This window comes from Podarcis bocagei (assembly GCF_964188305.1).
Source record: "Podarcis bocagei genome assembly, chromosome: 4".
In the NCBI taxonomy this organism is placed as follows: domain Eukaryota; kingdom Metazoa; phylum Chordata; class Lepidosauria; order Squamata; family Lacertidae; genus Podarcis; species Podarcis bocagei.
The window spans coordinates 21,002,634-21,025,969 of NC_138128.1; the positions used below are offsets into that span (position 1 = coordinate 21,002,634).

At 42.6% G+C, this 23,336-nt stretch overlaps 1 protein-coding gene across 1 annotated transcript in view; it reads left to right on the forward strand.

Annotated features, from left to right (window-relative positions):
* Nucleotides 1-9,693: 9,693 nt before the first annotated feature.
* The window catches only part of KPNA4 (karyopherin subunit alpha 4), a 29,316-nt gene continuing 15,673 nt past the window's right edge, over nt 9,694-23,336 (forward strand). The window contains exons 1-5 of the mRNA XM_081190355.1: nt 9,694-10,110; nt 18,717-18,761; nt 21,233-21,322; nt 21,402-21,431; nt 21,512-21,564. Of these exons, the coding sequence (XP_081046481.1) occupies nt 10,042-10,110; nt 18,717-18,761; nt 21,233-21,322; nt 21,402-21,431; nt 21,512-21,564 (287 nt within the window). The 5' untranslated portion in view covers nt 9,694-10,041. The remainder of the gene's footprint in view (nt 10,111-18,716; nt 18,762-21,232; nt 21,323-21,401; nt 21,432-21,511; nt 21,565-23,336) is intronic.

Genomic DNA, 23,336 nt, shown 5'->3' on the forward strand with positions numbered 1-23,336 from the left:
TGATGGCCTGGAAATCAGATTCAGAGGCTGAACCTGAGGAATCCTAGCCTGCACAGGAGTCCCTGCCTCCAGGACCAGCTGAGCCGGGGCTGGGGCTTGAGCCTGAAGGGTCCTCACCTGTGCTGGATCCTCAGGAGCAGACACCAGCTGAGTCTGCTCTGACTCCTGAGGGGATGGAGGACCCATTGCCTGCAAGTGCTCCACTCTTAGCCCCGTCAGGGGAAGGTGAGGTTGCCTCTGGGTCTGGTAACCCTCCAGCCTCTCCTGAGCTGCAGAGGCTCAGGGCAGAGAGGTGGAGGGAACTAAGTTCTCGCAGGAGGAGTGCTCGCCTCCAGGCTAGGAGAGGCAAGTCACCTGTGGACCGGGACTGCCCTATGCCTCGGGGCAGATAAAAGTCAGCCTGCCCTGTTGGTAACTGGTACCTGTCTGTACCCTGTCCTGCTCTTCTGTCAGAGTTCCTGACCTCGCCTGACTCCCTGTCTTGGACCCCTCTTCAGCTTTGACGGACAGCCCCTCATACCGCACCCTCGACCTCGGACTGGACTCGGACCTTGCCGCACTGTAACCCCCCAGGACCAGCACAGGTAGCTTTGAGGAAAACCTGGAGTAGATCTTCCTATGAAAGGGAATACGAGCACAGGTCCAGTACAGTACTGAAATCAAAATCGTGGGCTGCAAATGCCTCATAGATACCTGGTTCCTTAATCCTATATGTGTTATCTCCTAAAAAATAAAATAAAAAATAGCATGGACATTTTTGTGTTTTAAGACAAATACATATCATCTAGCTTCCTGATATATTTTTATTAAAAATGTCTGAAAATGTACAGTAAAAGCTTAAGATATCACATAGGGCTTAAGGGGTTCCTGCATGTAGTAGGCACTGTATAATTGTCTCTGGGAGCACACAAAGCTATTATCGCCAGCTTCACAACCTGGCCAGGACTTCATGGAAGCAGGTTGTATGAATCGGCACCTCTGCAGGGACCATCTTTATGCAGGACCTTTCAAAAAATGTCATGGCCAGAATGGGAACTGGGGCAGTTGCTGATAAAACGCTGTGTGGAAGCGCCTGATCATACAAATGACTTCAGGTAATGTCAGTCTGTGATCCTTGTGAATAGGCATAAGTTGCTCCTGAGACTTAGACAGAAGTGGCGCAATTAGGAACTAGAACACATGAATTTTTGAACCTCCATCTTGCTATTATCAATGCTCCTACTTCTCTAGATCCTATCGTTAACATGACTCTAATTGTTCTTGTTTTCTAATCAGCCTAATGCATTACAAGTCAGATTAAATTATTCAAATGAGCTATGTTTTCACAAGGCCAGTTAAGGTTAAAATATACAGCCAGAGAATAAATTTTAAAAATGGTATTTATCCTTAGACAGTGCAATCAGCACTGTAACTGAAAGTGGAAAAGAGTTAAGATAAGTGAAAGTCAATTCAAAAGGTCCATCCTTTAAAAAAATCAAAATCCGTGGGGGAAGGCAGCCTTCTCTCAAGTTAAGTAAGGCCTCCTTGGGATCCTCACCTGACTCCAAAGAAACAGGCATTGCAAAGCTGCATTTGAAAAAAGCTGACACAAGTGGGACCGGCAACAAAATGTTCCAGTAGAGAGTGTTCCAACCAGCCTTGCCCTTTTCCATTTCCTCCCCGCCCACCCAGCAGTCAGAATTCCCTGGCCAGCTGATCATGCATAACCCTTCCTAGGCTCTTTTGGGTCTGTCTCCACTCCCCACCCCCAGCACCCTTTAATATTTATGTTCCTGAAGATTTTTATGTACTGCAAACCTTGGGGTTTTCCCAAACCTCTTGGGCATGGATGGTGCCATTTTGGCTACACAAGGATCCTCATTCAAGGAATGAGTTCCTTATTAGCATAGGATACCACAAGGAGGCACTCTGTTGTACCTGTAGTTAAGAGCTTTTCAAAAGTGAGCCATCTGTTGGTTTGTTACACTCATTGCAATTAGAAGTACAGAAGGAGCCAGTGTGAAATGCTGTAACTTCATGTAAAATTAAGATTTAGCTAGGATCTTGCAAAACAAACACTGAGAAATTGTCTCTCTTAATCCAGACAGGCTTGATTCTTTCAAAACAAACAGCGAAGTTCATTGGTTATTTAGGAAAGCCTTTTTGTAGGTTCTAGTTTGAACATTTTGCATTTTCTTCTTATGTAGCATTGATACATACCACTTAAACCTTCAATTTTAAATATATGTAGATAATCATAGATTCCAATTCTGATTCAGTTATTTGAGGGCTGTCGCGTATTTACTTACAGCATTTTATACCCAGCCCTTTAGCCAAAAAGACTCTCAGAACAGCTTGTTTGACCTACAATGTTTTGTCCCCTATGGGGATTGTTCTGAACTGGACCCTTCTCAGCTTTCTTCAGACACCTTTCTTCTTCTAAATTTAAGGACCAACTGTCTGGTTTCATCCCAGTTTAAGTGGAGCTTAACTAATCCAAAGCCATCCTCACATTGGCTCATTGAGACTACAGAGCTGTGCCTGTCTAGCTGGCCCTTTGCGTGAAACCGGTAGCATTTCAGGGAACGCTGGCTTGGAGGTCCTGGCTTTCAGTATTCTACCTGGCAACCTAAATTTTGCTCCGATTACCTCACATCTGCCATTGGTGCCAGCATGCACCATGACAACTGACTCCTCTCCAGCACTATCTACCAAGCTATTTAGGTGACACCTGCAACCTCCATGCCACGCAGACAATTCACCATGTGGTCCGCAGAGTGAATTTGGAGTGATCCGTGTGTTGTTGTTTAGTCGTGTCCGACTCTTCGTGACCCCATTGACCAGAGCACGCCAGGCACTCCTGTCTTCCACTGCCTCTCGCAGTTTTTTCAAACTCATGTTAGTAGCTTCAACAACACTGTCCAACCATCTCGCCCTCTGTCGTCCCCTTCTCCTTGTGCCCTCAGTCTTTCCCAACATCAGGGTCTTTTCCAGGGAGTCTTCTCTTCTCATGAGGTGGCCAAAGTATTGGAGCCTGAGCTTCAGGATCTGTCCTTCCAGTGAGCACTCAGGGCTGATTTCCTTAAGAATGGATAGGTTTGATCTTCTTGCAGTCCATGGGACTTTTAAGAGTCTCCTCCAGCAAGTAGTCCCAATTGTTATAAACACAACCGCTAAAGGAAGGCTGTTTTTAGTGGCATCTCAGACACTGGCTAAGTCTACCATGTGTTTTCATTGCCCTCAATCCCAGATATGTGAAGTGTGCAGCCAGGCAACTAATTATCTGCCAACCATGGGTGTATTTCAAATCAATATAAATAGAGAGCTGAGGTTTTGCCCTCCCCCCCAAAAAAGGCCTCCCCCCCCCCAAGTCCTGGCTATACCCAGGCTGCCAACTTTTCTCTCTTTCTGCCTTTGGACAGTGAAAAGACCTGCAGTTCCATGGGGAAGAAAGGAGCATGTAGCCCGGCAGCAGACCACACAGCTGCCAACAGCTGAAATGCCTCCTTTTACAGGAAGGTGAAATGCAACTGTTCTCCCAGGCTGTTGATCAAGCTCCAGCAAATTGTTAATGGGCGTTTGCACGGCTGCATTTTCTTCCATGCTGTTTTATATTGTTTACAACATGCATATTATATTTATGGAGATTTTACACTGTTTTATTGCGATAGATTTTTATGGCGACCGTGAGCTGCTCCAGCGGCTCCATCCCTGAGATAGCAGTCATTTATTTTTTTTACATAAGTAAACCTTACATAAATAAGCAAACTGCTTAGAGGTTTCTTACTATCAAGCAGTATATAGTTTTTGTTAAATAAATAAAGCAAGCTCACTTGGGAATCTTTATGGCTTGAAAGATAGGGTGGCGGCAATAAAAAAAAGCAAATTGAATCAATTTGTGGCTCCTCGGTGGTGTAGAAGAGGCTCTCTTCCTGCAGAGCTGTTGTGAAAATACACTCCCCCCCCCCCGAAAAATACGCCTACACAATCTGTTGTAGGATGGAACCAGAAATGGACAGGAGAGTATAAAGGAAAGAAGCAGGAGGAGTAGATAGAGCCCAGCTTAGAAGCAGTGCCCCATGAAACTCCCCCAGGCAGGGCTGCGGTTTGTGCCCCACAGAGCTTGCAGTGTAAGAATGAAAGGAGGCAGCAGGGGATGTAGGAAGCAATAAGCAGGCACAGTGTACCAGCAAATCATTCTTAAGTTCTGGGGGGGGGGGGGACCATTAATCACTGAGCTGAACATTGCTGTAACATTGGGGGAGTTCCAGAAAAAATTGTGAGATAAAAGAACTCCCATAAATTCTCAGCAATTGTTCCTAACTTTGAAAGAGACTTCCTTAACTAGGGCAAACTTGAAAAGAACAGTATTTACACAAACCATTAGTTTTTGCCTACTCTGGTTACTATTGCTGAAATTACATGTGCACAGCAAACAGGCTGTCTCCTTATCAATTCTTCTCTGTCTCAGCTTGCATTGGCAGCAAAATTCTCATCTTATCTGTGCCATGGCAGCCTGTGGCCAAAGAAATGACTTCTTGTTGCATATCAAGTTCCAAACAAGCTGCACAATATAGAAAAGTGGAATTGTTTATTGGAAAAACCATTGCAGAATTTCTATTATTTTATTCTGTCAATCAGGTACTGCCTAGTTGTGCCACTTGGGGACTGCACTGAGTAACAAGCCTTTAAGTCAATTAAAATAAAAAACAAACACAACCAAGCATAAGAAGATACTTGAATAAAAATCCCAAGCACAGGTCCTTTACTGAGCTTGGCTGTCAGGATTTAAGCCTGCTTCTCAACTCTGAACTGGGTGTGCATGTTAATCTCAGAGATGCCTGGCAGTGAGTAAGACTGGGTGTCACCAGCCAGCTCTGGTCAAAGGAAAGTCAACAAAGAGGCTTCTTTTCACCTTTTACCAGAGCAGGTCTCCGTCTCCCATGAAAGTTTCTGGAGCTAGCTATTCACTGGTCTAAGCAATTAGAAAAATTTCTGCTGAGCCAGATTCACAGGCAAGCAACTGATTGGAAAACTTCCTGGGATGATGTGTCTGGGGGGCACATACTAAATTATGAATATTGTAAATTTTCCTCCTTTAATGTTAAATGACAAGAATATGTTCAAACTAATTGGCTTCCATTTCCCATTTTCCCATGTGAATATTCTAAGCTTGTCTTCAAACTACAGGGACTCTATACATGCATGTTTACAGAAGTGAGTGTGGGCGTGTTTTGAATTAAGCTTATTCCAAAGCAGGTATGCACAGAATTACAACCTAAATTATTTCTTAATTTAGCAATGGCTTCAACAATCATTTCTATGGAACATAGGTAGGTGATATAAGCTTCTGATCATTACAGAACTGGGAAATATGAGATCTTGGACCCAGCACAAAGTCCTTAGCAATATTCCCATTATGGTCTGCACTGATATTCCCAGGTAACAGGCAAGCAACAGGAACATATTTTAACAAACTTTACCAAACGTTGTAAGATAGTGACTATACATAATATATTATCAGTAAATAACAATACAAATATATAATAATATGGGGACATAGGGTGGTATTCAACTAAGTTTTACTCAGTGTTTTACTCAGAGTAAACTACCAAGATTGTTTCAGGGTATTTAGCAGAGATCTTTAAAACTAAATTGAAAGTTGCCTGATTTATTCAACGGTGGCTATCTAGTCTTTTATATGGTGTATGTGTTTGGATTATCAATGTATTTGGATGACTTTGTAGGATTTTATTGTTTAAACTTATGCAAATAAAGGCCAATAATAATAATAATCAGAGTAGTTGCATTGAAATGAATGGACTTAGTCATGTTCATTAATTTTTGTGGGTCTACTCTAAGTAAAAAACATCTTTGAATTCCTCGCATAAAGATCAGCTTTTATCAGTTAAAATGAAAATGTTTTAACTTACTCTTAATAAAAAGATGTGAAGGTCCAGAATTAAATGCAGGAAAAAGTTATCCTTGTTTTTTCAAAGGAACAACCCTCACCCCAAATTAATGCAATAGAAAACTTTAAAATTTGGTGAAACGTTGAAAAGATGCCTGTTCAAACTGTGTAGCATGTGGAATTTTATATAAGAGAAGCTAAAACATATGGGGATGATAATTCCTGCATATGATGTATGTAAACAATATAGAACACTCAGATCCAAGAAGCATTTTTCGACCATGCTGAAATGTGCTGAGGTCTTCATTAAAGCAGTGCAGAAGCTTCACTGGTTGCAAAATATTGTTTTTCTTCTTCTAGTGATTGTTTCTGTGATGTTTCGTCTTGCTGTCATACAGGATGCGCCCCTGGCTCTTTGAGTTTTCTGCTACAAGTGACAGTGCAATCAAGGCATGGTGTTTTCTTTGCAATCATGATAGAGGAAGTATACAATGGTATATACTAGTTACCTTCCCTAACAAGAGGGAAATTTGTTCTCTCTTCCATGAGGACTAAAAGCTCTGGTTGGATACAAATCAATCTTATTTAGCAGCAGATGCCTTTTGTACATGACCAACACAGATACACACTTCTGGCTGTTCATTAGCTGACAAGAACTAAAGCACCTTTCTTTTCAACTAACATTATCTCTACCAGTAAAGTGATGAGTCGCTTGCATTTTTTTAAGGTTAGGATATTTTATCCAAGGCTACATACAAAATCTTTTTTGCATTCAGTACTTTTACACTGATGCTTATGGTAAATATCAATCTTAGAATCAGTATTCAATTTTGGACATAAAATTCAACTTTGTCCTGTAAGTCAGACCCTAAATGCCTCATAGCTCGAAACTTCCACTCTAGTATACAAACCCCTCATCTAGCCAGGTTCACAATTTCATTCCCTTGTTTTATGTAACCCTTCCCCTCAGAAAACAAAACCTTTTAAGTCTGTTTGGTCTCTGTGGGATTCTCCAGCCCATGCCTTCTCCACAGGTTTATTATTCCATTGGAACTACTCAGGACCCAAAAAAGAACATTAACGCCTTGTGTTCTCTCTTTCAGGTACAGGCAATGACCAATTTACATGTGTTTGATATGCGTGTGATGGTGACTGCTCATGTACACATCAGAGGCACACAAAAGTGGCCAGAAAGGGGACAGAACAGGCGTATGCGTGTTCCACCATCATGCGCCATAACATGGAAAACAACCAGAATCAGAGGGTGCCTGTATTTGTTCTGCTTTCACCATTTTGAAAAGGTTCAAGAAGAACCCAGTTTGCTGGCTCAGGCACTGCACCATGCAGGGATCAGAGTGACCTACTAACCCTTGCTTCCCTTCACTCTCCCATCATAAGCTTTTTCCTGTCTTAAGCCAATGGGAACTGGAGTCCAGACTTTCTACTACAGGAACTGTTGGTTTTGGGTGTTGTTTTTTTAATGAACAAGCACAGCTACCTGCTATTTTTGTTGAAAAAATAATCTAGTTTTGTAAGTTAGCAACAGAAGCTAATTCTGACTGGCACCAACTGGCTAGCACTCATTCCACCACCAAGATGTATTTTCTCTTCCCAATGCTCATTTCCCGATTCGTTCCAAAAGCAGAGCATTGAATGGAATGGAACACATGCTATGGTTTTACATGCAGTTAACAATTATGCAAGAGCAGCAGGTGGGGAGACAGTATGAATGTCACACTAGATACTTAAGAATTTTCAGCAGGAGAGAGTTCCCACCAATATTCAAAAAAACAAAGTAGAAAAGATTGCATCTCCTGTTTTGCTTGTGCAAAATTAGTAAAGTTCTTGCCCTAGATCAGTGGTTCCCAATTAGCTAATTATGGACCCCCCATTTTTTAAAAGCCAAGGCACAGCCCCCTCTACTTTTGAAAGTTTTGATAACTCAATGGTAGTTACCTCTACAAAGCAATTTTTTGAACAAAATATGGGGTAGCCCCTAATCAGCAAAGGATTTTAGGTATATTAAAAAAACAGGCTAGGGCTGAGCAATATAGGTTTTCAAAATCATGATATATCAGCAGCTAAACATCACAATATTCCGATATATCACGATGTAGGGATGAGGGAAGAAGGAGTCAAAGATCGGATGAGTGGAGGGAAGAGAGGAAGCGGAGTCACCTCTCCTACATGGTTTGAGTGGGAGGGGATGGGGGGTACAGCTAGCGATGATGTACTCCCACTGTGGCTGCTGCTGCTTTCCTGTTGACTGTGAGAAGCTGCTCAGCCTTGGTGCCAAGATGAAGGTTGTGCCACGGTACCTTGAAGTGAATTCGGTGCCTTGAAGTGAGGTTAGCTGCCCTGGTCGCCCTCAGCTCAGAAACGTTGTGCGATATCCGTGGGACCTTGAAATCAGCTGCCCTGCTCTTCCTCATGCGAGGAGCGATATATATTGCTGCGTATTGCTGGTCAGAATCGTTATTGCGGTATGACTTCAAAACCGATTTTGGCCAACATGTGGAAAAAGTACACAGCACTAAAACAGACCATAACACCTACGATATCACCATGCAAAATGACAAAAAAAAATAAGTTTTGGGGGGGAGGGAGGAAAGGGATGGAGCTGCGGACCCCCGAGTGAATTCCGCAGACCCCCAGTAACTGGGAACCATAGTCTTAAGATAATTTTATCAAGTGCACAATTTCTGCATAGGAAGGCCCCGTGCCCTCAGAAAAAACCCAAGTCAAGAATAATACAATTATCACAACTGTAACAAGAGTTCATAAGTTTATTACAACCCTGGCAACTGCCAAAGGAACCGCACAGAGGACAGCAAAACGGGGACGGCGCCCGCGTCGCTTCTGTATTCGGTTCTCCCAGCAGGCGCAATAAAACCGCGCCGTTTCGTCTTTTCAAACATTCAGATGAGGACGCGCCCGATTTCACGTCCTCGATTAGCGCTCTTCTTTCTTGGCAGTGTGCGAGGCTGAGTCCGCCTCTGCTCCGCAAGGGACTTTTCTGGCAGGAGCCGCCGGAGATGGGAAGGAGCGTTACCGTGCCTCCCCCCGGAAGATGCCTGACCCCTGCGGCTTACCTGCTGACTTTGGCGACTCAGTTTCCAAAAAAAGACACACACACATAGGCTGCGACCCTACGCCCCGTTTTCCTGAGGGTTAACCTCGCACCACTGAACTCAACGCGACTTTAGTGCGCAACTACTGAACCAGGGCTTTCCGCGAGCTTCTCCGGCTCTTCTTCGATACGATGGTGGGCGGGGGAAGAAATAAATGAAGGAAGGAAGGGATAAATCTGCCGAAAACAACCCGGTCGTGCCTTTTATTCCCCTGCCAAAAGCGGCCAGCCTAAGAGCTCCTCCTGCCCTACTCCGGGGACGGCGCTCCCGAAGCCGCCTCACAGCCCCCAAAATGGCTGCCAGGGCCTCGCGCCTGGGCGTGTGCGCGCGTGAGGGGGCGGGGAAAGAGCCGCTTCCCCCCTGGCGGTTGGGGAAGGAAATACGCTGCGAAACCCGAGCTCGCGCAGTTCGCTCCCCTCACGGCCCCGCCTTCTCCTCCTCTCCTCCTTCCCCCTCCCCCTCGAATGCGTATTTTCCTCCCACCCACCTCCACTCTTTCCAGTGTGCCGGCGAGCCTCCCCTTTGCCCATCAAGGAGAGCCAGCCAATCAGGCCAGCGCTTGTCGGAGGGGGATGGTGCCGGGAGGAGGGGTGGAGAGGGAGAGCGAGCGCGCGCGAGGTGGGCGTGGCCGTTGCCGTCCGTCTGAGAGCGAGGCTGTTGCCTCCTCCCCTGCCCCATGCCCGTCCCCTCCCCTCCCTCCCCCCTATCTCTCTCTCGCTCTCTCTTCCCTTCGCTACCGGCACATTCCGCCGCCCTGGGAAGGCCTAAGCCAGCGGGGAGCGACTTGAGCAGGCGAGAGGAGGAGGAGGAGGAGGCCGCCCGGTTTGGCCCGCCAGCCCGCCACCAAGCCAGGCCAGCCAGGGAGACCCGCCGCGGCGCAGAAGGGAAGGCGAGCGAGCGAGGCGAAGGGGCGGAAGCGGCGCCGGGAAGAAGGGGCCCGGCTGGGTCCGGCCTGGGTGTCGACGGAGAAAGAGGAGGGAGGAGAGGCAAGAGGAGAGGCCGCGCTCCCTACCTCCCGCCATGGCCGACAACGAGAAGCTGGACAACCAACGGCTGAAGAACTTTAAGAACAAAGGCCGAGACCTGGAGGTAGCTCTTCTCCCTCCTTAGCCCGGGCCTAGCAGCCCGCTTCGCGCGAAGGGAGGGGCCGGGTGGGCCGGCAAGAGAGGTCGGGGATCAGTTCGGACAAGGCCTCCGCCGCAGAGGCGGTTGGCTGTGGCGTCTCTGCTAATCTCCCGTGGCGGGGCCTACCTACCTCGAGGCGAGGCCTGAGCCCGAGTCGGCCGCTCCGTCAGCGGAGAGACAGGGCAGGCCGGCCGGCGGGTGGGTGGGGTTGGCTGGCTTTTCCTCACGAGGGGACGCGTCGCCACTCCGCACCCGCGGGCTTTGGGAGGGCCCAGGCCTGGCCGCTTCTGCTCGCCGTGGCGAGGATGCTTCGCGAGGGGGGGGCGTTGGAGGAGAGAGCGGGGCAGGCTTTTTCTGCCTCTCCTTTTCCGTCCTGGGCCTCGGACTTTCCCGGCAGGCGGGTGGGAAGGGGCAGTAGCTGGGGCCAGGGTTAGCAGAGCGGGAAATGGGAGGGGGCAGCAGCCCTGCTGGAGCGGATGGAGGCGCCCCTCTCTACCCACCCACTCAGCTGCCTGACATGGAAACTGCCTGTCAGATGACATGTTGTCTCTTCTGTTTTCTCTCTCTGCTTCCCGTGACACGCGTTTTCTCCGTAGGAACTAGACTTTGTGAGCTACACACCACGGCAAAAATAGCTTTTAGGGCGCTACATGTATACACACACACACATATAGTGTGGTTAAGGAGGCTAATTACATCGAGTACTGCCAGGTAACGTGTGTGTGTGTGTGTGTGTGTGTGTACACACACACACACATTCACAAACTACCGTGTTACCTGGCAGTACTTGATGTAGTTAGCCTCCTTAGCCACACTGTTACGGTGCAAACAGGCAGAATACGCATGCAGCGTTTTAAAATATGTAAAACCCAGCCCCAAGTTGACCATATTAAAACCAAATTTTAATTAGCATTTCTTCAAAGGTAGCGACTGCTCCCAGAACCATTCGCCTGTGTTCAGCAGAAACATGTTCACATGCATTTTATTTAAATGCTAGTTTAAACTTAAAGCAGTTAAATGGGAAATATTTCCAAGTATTTTTCACCAAGTTGACAGTCTGTGTCTTCCCTGTGTTTAAAAATAAAATAAGAGTATGACTTCAAGTGTCTCGTCAAAGATCTGGCTTTGGATATAGTCAGCTGTGGAGAGCAAAAGCATGTAAACATAATTACCCCTCTTTTCAGCAGTGTAGAATATCAATACAGGTTGGAGCAGCTCAGGATTCTGTCCCAAGTTATACACCACAGTGTATAACAATGGTGGTCAGGCTTCTTTGCTAGCTGATTCCACAAGGCATGTCTGAGAGCCAGCGTGGTGTAGTCTCTCAGCCTCACTCACCTCACAGTTTGTTGTGGGAATGGAAGGGAAAGGAGATAGTTAGCGGCTTTGAGACTCCTTAGGGTAGTGATAAAGCGGGATATCAAATCCAAACTCCTCCTCTTCTGAGCATGTGCCAATCTAGAGCCAAATGAATACATATGTACCCCCACCCCCTGGTGTGCCATGAGATAGTTTGTGCCCCTAAATGCTGAGCTATGGAACATACAGTCACACAGTTCTGGTGAGCAGATACCCGCCAATTACATTGTCTGTGTCACAGATTGGCCACCCATGGCACTTAACATGCATTTGTTAAGTGCATGAAAGCAAGATGTCCCAGTTTATATATATCTCGCCCCCAGAATTGCTGGCAGGTAAACAGTCCTTTAGCCTGGACCTCATCATTAAATTGAGAAAATAGTCACAGTATAGCTATTATTCTAACTTGAAACTACAATCCTATATATACACTTGTCTGGAGTAAATCCCATTGAATTCAGTGGGACTTCTGAGTAAATGTAGATAAGATGGCACTTCCTGTTTCATTTAGAGAGGCCTAAAAATCACAATTTTTCCTTAAGTGAAAGTGGTTAATTGTGTGAGGTTGATGGATTTTTTTCAAGAGCCTTTATCTCTCTGAAAAAAACTGTAGTTTCAAGAGTTCCCAGAAGAATCCATGACTTGTATACTGCTGCCCTCTGCTTTTCATTTTTTCATAGAAATATTGTGTATTTCTGAATAATCAGTTGGGAAAATATCCTGAATTTTTGCCCTTCACTAATTTACCTGCATACTTGCCAGCAGCTAGCATAACTTTTGAATTCTTCATAAATGTCATGTATTCTAGGCAGCAACTGCTGAACATTTTGCATCTGTTCTGTGATATGCTTATTTAAAGCTTTCATTCAAAACATGAAAAATACTGGAATTAGTCTGTCAGCTGTTGACATGGTAACTATACAGCTTTTTAAAAAGAGGGCTTTCCCACTTTGCTTTTCTGTAGAGTAGGATTGTACAGCACTCTGTGGGGTGTGGAACTGAATATTTCATGGTAGCCCTAGGTTCCAGTTCCCTGCTCTCCTGAAAACAGACCTTCTGCCTGAGTCCTATGCTCCCAGGACAAAGGGATCCCCAGTATTGAATCAAATTCCTTAGTCATCCAAAATCCTTCTGTCTTTGTGACCATGATCTGGATTTACTTACTGTTCTTCTGTTTCTGAATAGGCATATTTAACATAAGCCTTTATAACACTGTATTTTACACTGGATCACTTTTAATTCTAATAAGCTTTACAGTTCAATCCCACGTGTGTTTATTACTTAGAATTAATTTTCATTGTATTGTGCTGGGCTTGATCTCCAATAAATATGTTTAGAACTGCAATCCTAGTTTCCAAGGTGCAGTTGGAAAATCCAACGTATGATTTAATTTTCAGGAGTTTGTAAAGCACCTATTTTTTGCAGAGATAAATTTTGAAGCAGTATTTTTACAGATAACATTTGATCGTTGTGAGATAAAGTAATGAAAAGGACAGGGGGAAACATGATTTATGCCAGTGTACGAGAGACCTGTCATTTTGAAATTAGTGTCTCTGAGGCTCTGATTGCCAAAGTATTCATGCACTCTGATCCAATTATTTGCTGTGGGTGCAGGATATTTGATGTGCATTTAGAGTCCCCCTTCAAAAAACTGCATATCTTCCTTGAAAAAGCCTAGGATGCTCAGATCTACATTCTCTGGATTTCTTGGGGTAATTGAGCACACATAGAGTTATGTCACAGTAATAAGCCCATTAGGTTATACAAGATAACATATATCAGGGGAGCAAATCAATAACACAGTTCCACACTACTTAACAGTTAGTGGACTATGAATAAACCTATTTTGTAAAGTCCAAACACAGGCTTTTAAACTAGCTTTGTGTTTTAAACACAAAGATGTGTTATGGAGTTGAACAACCAGCTTGCTGTCTTTTTTTTAAACTATTGGAGTAGTGGGGTTTGGGGTTAATGGAGGCAGGTCCAATTAAGTTAGCTGATGGTACCAAACTGGAATGGGTACCTAATGTGGTAGAAGACAGAATATGGATTCAAGATGACCATAACAGATTGGAGAACTGGGCCCAAACTAACAAAATGAATTTCAGTTGGGATGAATGTAAGGTTCTACACTTAAGCAGGAAGAACCAGCTGCATAAATATAAGATGGGGACATCTGGCTTACCGGTAGTACATGTGAAAAAGACCGGTCTTACTAGACCACATGCTTAGCTAATGCTATTCTAGACTGCATCAACAGAAGTATAATATCCTTATCAAGGAAAGTTCTGCTTTAATCTGTCTTGATCAGACCACACCTGGAGTACCGTTTCCCGTTCTGGGCACCACAACTTAAGGATATTGACAAACTGGAAGGTGATGTGCAGAGGAGGGCAACCAAGATGATCAAGGGTCTGGAAACCATGCTTTATGAGGAATGGTTTGAAGGAATTGGTTATATTTGGCCTGGAAAAGAAGAGACTGAGAGGAGATATGATAGCCATCTTAAGATAACTAAAGGCTGTCACATGGACGATGGAGCAACCTTTTTTCTCTTGCTCTGGAGGGTAGGACCCGCACCAATGGCTTCAAGTTCCAAGAAAGGAATTTCTGACTAAACATTAGGAAGAACACTGACAGTAAGAGCTGTTTGACAGTGGTATGGACAGTGGAACTTCCTCAGGAGCCTGTGAATGCTTCTCCCATGGAGGTTTTTAAGCAGAGGTTGAATGGCCTTATGTCACTGATGCTTTAGCTGAGATTCCTGCATTGCAGGTGGTTGGGCTAGATGACCCTTGGGGTACAACTCTACAAATCGGTGTTTCTCTGACATTGACCTATAGCAAACCTTTGCTATAGTGCTCTCCTAATGCTTGTCGTAGATGCATTATGTAGTGTGATTTGAATTTTTTCAAGTGTCATTATGCTCAACAGTTCCTTCAGAAGTTGTTCTGTCCTGCTGTCATCAGCAAATCCTACTTTTATAATGTTGCAATTCTGTATTGATGCTGAAGCTTGGGGACATTACATTCTGAATGTTACACCTCTGAAATCTCTGCTGGTTTGTAGTTGGAGTGTGGGAAGATTTAGGACCTTCCTGAAATACTTTGCTACATAGTTTGAGTGCATATTGAGTGAGATGTATCACAGGATCCTCTACAATATTTCAGAGGATGCTGACCCACATTTCTAATTACATGCCGTCATTGCAAGAGATCCTGGGACATAATCTCAGATCATGCACTGTTCTTATTGCTACATCTAAAAATATAGTCACCCAAAGCAATGTTTCCCGACCTGTGGACCCCCAAGAGCATAGCCTGGGGGGCAGCTCCCCCCCAATAAGTAAAAATCAATACAAATTTGAGGTTCTGCCCCCCTAACAAAAATATTGGCTACACCGATGCCTCCCCCATCCTACTGGTAGAAAAGTAGTTATTTAAATAATTTGTTTGTAAATAGAACATGTTTTATTTATAATTTTTATAAATTATACAAAATACAGTTACATAAAATGATAATGAAATATTGTTGAAGCAGAAAAACAGAATTGTGGAGCTGGAAGGGACCTCAAGGGTCATATTTCTACTGCAACCCCCTGCAGTGTAGGAAACTTGGCTAAAGCATCCATGACAGATGGCCATCCAACCTCTGCTTAGAAACCTGCAAGGAAGGAGAGTCCAGAAGCTCCTGAGGGAGATCCATGTTCTGTGTATTATAAAAAGTAAACAACACTTATTTGGCACAGAGGGGGAAACCTACAGATACAGTCCAAAAGGCGCACAGGGAGTTATGTGAAAATGGGAGAATTTTAAAAAGCAAGTGGTCCTCACTGACCTGGTGCAAAAAGATATTGTTGTCCAGAGGAGCCCTGGCTGCCCAGATAAAACACTATAGCCCCACAAACCCTTACCTGGGAGTAAGGCTCACTGAACTCAGTGTGGCTTTCTTTTGTGTAGACACTTAGTTATTTACTAGATGCAAGTCAGCAGCACCAGACAACCCCGTTCAGCTAGGTGCTGGGGTGGATTGCACCCTGCGCCATGCAGAGCCAGGCCCAGGCTGCCACTTGGTCCAGACTGGTGGTAGCAACAAGCAGCTCCGACTCGCACTGCCTACCCATTGCCACCCCACCCCCGCACTTACCTGACCTGGAGGTTCTGGATCATGGGCTCTGCTGATCAAAACGAGAGCCTCAACGATCGCCCTCTCCCACAGGAAACAAACCGGGACTGCTCTAAGAAAACACACATGCCAAAAAGAAGCGTTCAGCCCCATCCGCTTGCAATTGGCCAAGTGGATAGCCAACCAATCAGGATTTTTTTTTTTTACTGATTTCTTTTCTTCACTTCTCACTTCCCTCTGTGGCCCCTTAGCCTTGTGCTGTGGTGTCCCATTTACGCGATTTTCACCTGTGGCCCCCTTGGAATATCCTGGCGTTCCCATATGGCCCCCAGTTGGGAAACACCGACCTAAAGCAATCTCTTGGTTTACTTGTGCAGTTGGTGAGACCTGATCAGAGGGTTCCTAGATCTGTGCAGATAGCAGAAATTCGTTCTTGATCCTGGAAGTGGAGTCACTTCTGCATTAAAATCAGATTTTGTACTTCAGGGGATACATATTGGCTTTGTGATATTAAGATTGCCTTTGGTCTAGCAGCTCCAGTTTTTTAAACTGGATTTTCAGAAATATAAGTACAAACTGGAGAAGGTGGCAGGAGCAACTCAAAGCCATATTGCCAATCTTTATGGATGTGAGGCAAGATGTGAGATGAGCAGTGCTGGCCAGAGTCTCTAGCAATTCAATGGACCATGGTACAGTGGTGCCCCGCAAGACGAATGCCTCACAAGACGAAAAACTCGCTAGACGAAAGGGTTTTTCGGTTTTGCGTTGCTTCGCTAGACGAATTTCCCTATGGGCTTGCTTCGCAAGACTAAAACGTCTTGCGCTTTTTTCTTAAAGCCGCTTGAAGAGGCACAGTTGCGACGGACCGTGCTTCGCAAGACGAAAAACATCGCAAGACGAAAAGACTCGCGGAACGAATTATTTTCGTCTTGCGAGGCACCACTGTATTGTTTTAAGTGATCTCTGAGACCAAGATAATATAGGAGAAAATTGAAGGGCTGTGGTATCTTTTAAGATTCATGCCACCTGCTGAAGAGGCAATTCACTTCGTTTTAAATTTAAACAAAGAATTAACTTGTCTCTGCTGCAGTGGAAATGTCAAAGAATACAGGGCCTAGGCAGTTTAGGGCCTTGAAAGTTCAGCACCAACACTTCAAATAGTGCTTGGAAACGTACTTGGAGCCAATGTTGGTTTTTCAGTACCAGTGTTATATGGTCTCCACTCCCAGTCACCAGCCTAGCTGTCGCATTCTGAATTAATTGTAGTTTCCAAGTATGTATAATGAGTACAAAACCTTAAGAACCAGTGCTACAGGGGATGCTTTAGTGATTTTCTGGTGTCCTTATTAATTTTGCTTGTGCGGTGGCTTCTCAACATATTCTCAGATTTTATAAGCCACATTTTGATTCATGCTTGAACTATTGACCCTGTCTGAGTTTAATCAGATATTATTTTGTTGCCTGTATGTATGCCAATGGGTGTGTATTAGAAACGCCTTCCTATAGGAAATCCTTGGTGTGAAACCTCTGGCTGTCAATGTCAGTTTTGGACAATAGAACATGAATGGTCATGCCTGAAATACTTACTTTAAATACTGAGCAACAGTACTGTTGGTTAGGTGTTGGATAGGGTTGTATTTTTAGATGTTTTCCTTCTCTATAATCTTTCTATGCATTGCTTATTTTTGTCACTGCTTTTAAATTTGGCGCAGATCTATACTAATTTTTGAAAGCCATAGTATTGGTATGAAAATATGCTTCTTTAAAGCAGTTGTCAATCTTCTATTTAGATCAACTGAAAGTTTTCCTAAAAATATTGGGATGGGGTGATACAGCTTCCTTACCTGTTTCACCCCGTTCTTTAAAGTACCACAGTGATGATAGACAAGGAACAGTGTAGGCAAGTTCCCTGAGCTAAGTAGCACCAGCAGAACACATTCCACAATTCTCTTAACTTGGAGGATTATGGGATGCATGTATACTGCGGCTGCTCAGGGAACTGGCTGAGTTTGGCTTTCCTAGTGAATATAGATGTAGATGCCAGCTGAAGAAAATAAGGGTGTTTGTGATTAGGTTTGAGATGATATGTCTCCTAATGTTTTAGAAATCACCCCCACTTCCTGTAACGTACAGGGATGTTTAAGGAAGGAAAGGAAAAGAGCGGTTTTCCTTTCTTGTTTTGGCCTCCCAAATGGCTCAGGTCTGACACCCAGCACGAGAACTGATCCTTCTGGTGTTTTTATGTAGCACAGCAGAAGAAGGTCCAGGAGGCTTAGAAAACAAAAAAAAATATTGATTTTTCTTTTCTTCCCTTCTGCTCACACCCATGACCTGATCATGCTATCCTTTTTTTCAGGCCAGGTGGGCTACTGTTATTCATTTTGTAGCAGGTTTCACTGGTCTGTATACAATTAGTAAACATGTCAACTGCCTAACAGTTAGTGTTTCTTTTCTTCAAATACTCAAGGATACATAGTAACAGTACCTTTTTTCCCTAGAAGAAAAGCACTGCTAACATTAGGTAGTATTCAGATAGAGAGACTAAATCTGTATCTTCTGTATGAGACTTACTTTCATGAGAGTATGAGATTCGGCAATGGCTAGGTTACTTCATTTTGCCATAGTGGATGAGGGTATGATCTAAAAGCATCACCCATCTCCTTGGCTGAAGCTAAGCAGGTCTGGGTCTGGTCAGTGTCTAGATGGGTGATCTCTGCTTTGGGTTCTATGATGGAAGAAAAGTAAGATGTAAATAAGAAAAATAAACATGAGAACTATAAAAGTAACACCATGTATTAAAATATGACCCCAGGCTTCCCCTTAACATTGGTTTCAGTAGTTGAATATTGTACCTACTTTTCTTTCATCAAATTTCTAATGCTAAATATTCATTTTTAAGGCTTGAGGCAGCCAATTCAGACAGCCACAACAAAGGGTATGCAGTTTTCATGCTTCGAATAGTTAACCTATAATTTCATGTGGGGAATTGTTTGAACCCAACATTGACATTTAGGTCTCAAGACACTGTAGTTTGTGCCTTAATAAATAGTGGAAACTAGATGTAACTTTCTTGTGTAACTTTACAGACTATGAGAAGACAACGAAATGAAGTCGTTGTGGAATTAAGAAAGGTAAGATTTAATGCTATTTATCACTTAATTTAGTGTGGGCTTAATCCAATCCACTGCAGGTGCAGCAGTCCCCATAAAGCAGTGGTTCCCAAACTCTTTTCTCAGGGCCAGACTTTTAGAATAAAAATTGGTTCGTGCCACACCAAAAAAAATTATTGATAATAAATACATTGGAGAACAAAAAGAAACAACTCTGAGCAGTGATTGATTTTCAAAAAAATACCTATCCATATTCTGCAAATAAAAAAAATTACTATACTATGCTATGCTATTTAAATGTTCCTTTGACTGTCCTTGAATCTTCCCACCACACTTGCCATCCTCATCTGCCACACCAGTGTGGCGCGCCATACCCTTTGTGAACCACTGTCATAAAGAATAAAGAGATGTGCTCTGTTCCCTTTCCCTTTCCCCATGTTAAAGAATCCTCTGCCACCTCTCATCAGTCAAGGAACATGAGCCACAGAAGCTCTGCCATTTTAGACTGGATCAAACCCATAATTTCTAGCAATTATCTCCTGAATTGCATCCTATAGTATGCCTATCTATAGAGGAGAACATGAAACTTTCTAATCATTCTAAAAGCTGCCTAAACTAATGCCCATTACTGCATCTTTTAGTGAATTCCATTGGCTAATTATGAACAGTGTGAAGCACTATTTTTTAATTGCCCTAAATCTAATGCCAGTCAATTTTGTTTGGTGACTTCAGTTTCTCGTACAAAAGCATCTTGCATGAAGATTATGTTCCGGGGATGGCACATATATGAAAAAACTCGTATACCCAAATCACCCCAGTCACACTTGCAGATTCCCATTGAAATCAATTGACTTAAGTTTTAATGGTTCTTTGCTGAGTATGACGAACATACAAAGTTCATAAATTTACAAACTTATGTTTCTTATTTGTTGATGGAAAACTCCAGATGCTTCAGTCCTGAAATACTACTTTTCCCTGTCATTAGAAGTTTCCCAGCCATGGTCAATGTTTTAATTGGTAACTAGCTGCAATACTAAACTGCTTAAATTTGATTCGTCTCACCTCTGTTTGATTTCACTTGAAGCATTGAGCTCTACTAATACTGCTGTTTAAATATGTGTTATTGTTTTCTATGTATAATGATGGATTTCTTTAAGCTTTGCACATTATAAAGTGATTATTTACCCAAGTTATTTCCTTGCTTTATAATTGACTTTTTTGTTTTGGTGTACATCACTGATAATGCTTCTTTTCCTTATGTAGATACAAATTGCACTTAAGTTTAATTGGGCATGTGTAGCAAGGAAAATCCTTTTCAAAAATAATTGAGGTTATTTGTATTAAATGTATTAGGAGAATTTTGGCTCTCCCTTTGACTGCAGAAAAAGTTTTAAAATATGTGTGTGATGATACGTGCTCAGAATTTAGAGGCGGTCTACAGAGCTTCCAATGTTCGGGGATAGCTATTTGCTCTGCATACTCCTTTCTCTCTCATTGCTGCTGTTCCTTGACTATTGCCATGTAAGGCACATTTCTGCACAGACAACTTGCTTTTTGCTTGCATCACTCTGCTCCTCCCAAAAAGTCTGAAACTTTGGAGTGGGAAAAGAACAATATCAAGTAAATGCATATATACGTATTAATGTATGATCCATAATCCAATAGTAGAATGCCAGTTTCCTTGGCATATCTATAAGAATTTTGTTTGAGAGTAAATAGGTTGGCACCTATCTTTATAATTGGCAAAAAAAATTGATTGGTATTAGGCATTTTTTTTATTTAGGTTGGTACCCAACAAAGTGCTTGCATTAGTGTCAGGATTTCCTTTAACACAATAAAACTACCCACCGCACCGTGCCCTCTCCAGATCTTCTCAAAAGATTTAGTTATGTGCTGGGAGATGTGAGGGAGAAGTTCCTTTATGCAACCAGACCTTTCACTAATGGAACTACATTGTTGGGTACTGTTCTAAGTTAGCTTTTATGCTGCTTTTCAGAATTCTAGATATTTCTAAAGTGACTTACAGTAACCTTTCAACTGCATAGTTCTTTTTCATCCATGGCTGCCATTCCTCAACTGCTCCATGTAAAACTCCATGAATAGACTACTCTTTAGTTCCATTACTCTGTTCCTCCCCAAAAGGTTTATGTACTTGATCATTTAAAACTTTGGAACATGCAAGCTTTAGAATTACACAAAACTGTTACCTATATGAACATAAAATTTGATTGGCAAATTATAACTAGTGAATATAAATGTGTACTGTGTCAGGTTATGTAAATCATGTAACTTTTTCTATACTGTAATACGAATTAAAAGCCTCTTATTGTATTTTCTACCCTTAATATTTTTTATTGCTTTGTACACTGCATTTTTCTTACATTACATATTTGCATTTTTTAAATTTTACAAATATTTATAATACACTTTTGAAGCATTGGGGAAAGCAGATGCCCCTTGTCTGAATGTAATTTGTATTTTGTATTTAAAAGAACAAAAGAGATGAGCATCTGTTAAAGAGACGAAACGTACCTCATGAAGATATCTGTGAAGATTCTGATATAGATGGTGACTTCAGAGTGGTAAGAACTAATTGGTGATTAAATATTATATACGTTTGTCTTTTTGAATGCATTTCTAATGCTTTGATATTTGTTTCAGCAAAACACATCTCTAGAGGCAATAGTGCAGGTAAGTATCTTAACCACTTCTGTTTTTAAAATTCACTTATATTGTGAAAGTCCTGATTTTTAAATATATTTATTTCTTAGAATGCTTCAAGTGACAACCAAGGTATCCAGTTAAGTGCAGTGCAAGCTGCAAGGTAAGAGAATAATTTACTCAGATATGCTTTCTTCTATGGTAGTACAGTTTGTTAGTGGAATCGGTAGCTGTACTGTGTTATGACTGGAAATGTTGGGTCTTCAGCTGCTCTTAATGTGAACACTAATCTGTATTTGACATATTCTAAATTGGTTTGGAGCACAAGTTGATCAACAATTGAATTCCATTTTTCGCATGCAAATATTAATGAAATCAATATTTCACAAAATGCCACAAGTAACTGGACATAAAATGACATATATTTTAAGGGAAATTGTCTGAGGGTTTTTTTAAAAAAAAAATAGTGCACTTTTGATAGATGATAAAAGTTGGATGGTTGGTCAGATGTTTTGTTAGTTTGCCAAATAGAACTTTCAAGAAGGTTATATAACATGTAATTGTGAATGATTCATGAAATAAGTGTTCTCTCTCTTTAACTTTTATCCTGGAATGCCAGGGCTACCTTAACAGTTAAATTAAGAGAGAAATTAAAAAGAGCCAAAGAAAGGAACCAGCTTTGGCTGGACAGGGACCATTTTGCCACAGCAGTCCGTGCTCTTGTAACTTCCATGAAGTTACAAAACTGCCTTGAAGACAAACTGGAAGCTTCAATAAGTGTAGAATGCAGCTGCCAGAATTTTAATGGGTACGGCCAGATAGAGTTGCTTGATGCCAATTTTCAAGGTTATATTGGCTGCTTATCTGCTTTTGAGCTCAGTTCAAGGTATTGGGTGACATACCTGAAGAAGTAGTTGCCAGAGGGGCTCTTCTCCTTGTTCCATTGTCAGTGAACTAATCTGCACCTGATATGTAAAATACCCTTCATTTAAAAGTGCTGCTGGTGCCAACATTGCTATCATGATGGTATCAGATCAAGACTGATTTATTTGATGGGGTATTTTAAGGATTTCTAAGTGAGTGATTATCCCAGGGTTATATTTATTCATAGTTTGGTTTCCTTCAGATGTTCTTGAATTCCCAACACCCATCATCTCTGATCATTGACTAGGCTGGATGGAGTTGATGGGAATTATAGTCCAGCAATATCTGGATGGCACCATGTTGGCTACCCATGGTTTTGATATTTTGATGTCATAGTTTTAACTGCCTTCAAATTTTTTTGGCCTTTTTTGATTTATATTCTGGACTCAGACCTAGTACCTGGATAGATAAAGTGTGGTCTATAAATATTTCATTAATATATTAAAATATTTAATGTCAGTTTTTAAAGGCAGCTCTCCCATATATCAGTGGCAACAGCTTGACCTGTTCTATCTTCATGCAATATCTAATGTATCATGGGTATGAACCTGACTGCTTCAAGATTAGGGGAAAAGCAGTTCTCACTCCTCTTGCTAACACATGGCGTGATAATGAAATAAACAGCAGAAAGAAACATGTGTAGTGTCATTCTTTGGCCTCATGAAATACTTGACTAGCCAGTTGTCCAGCTCTAAACTCTTCTCTCCAAGGTATACAAGAAACCTTTGTTCTGTTTAAAGCAGGGGTGCTGCTTCAGGACTAGAGCCACCCTATACCCCTTTGCTCAAGATGCTTGGCACCTCACACTTTCGCTCACACATGTACCTCTTTATTTTATTTATAAAATTTATATACAATCATTCACAGGGTGGTTTACAATATAAAAACACAAGAATGCACAATGCAATAACAAATGAAAACAATAACCCACACCCCTCCCCCAGTTTAAAGGTCATAGATTGTTTAGTTAGCCAAAGGCCTTGGAGAAGAGAAATGATTTTGCCTGGCGCC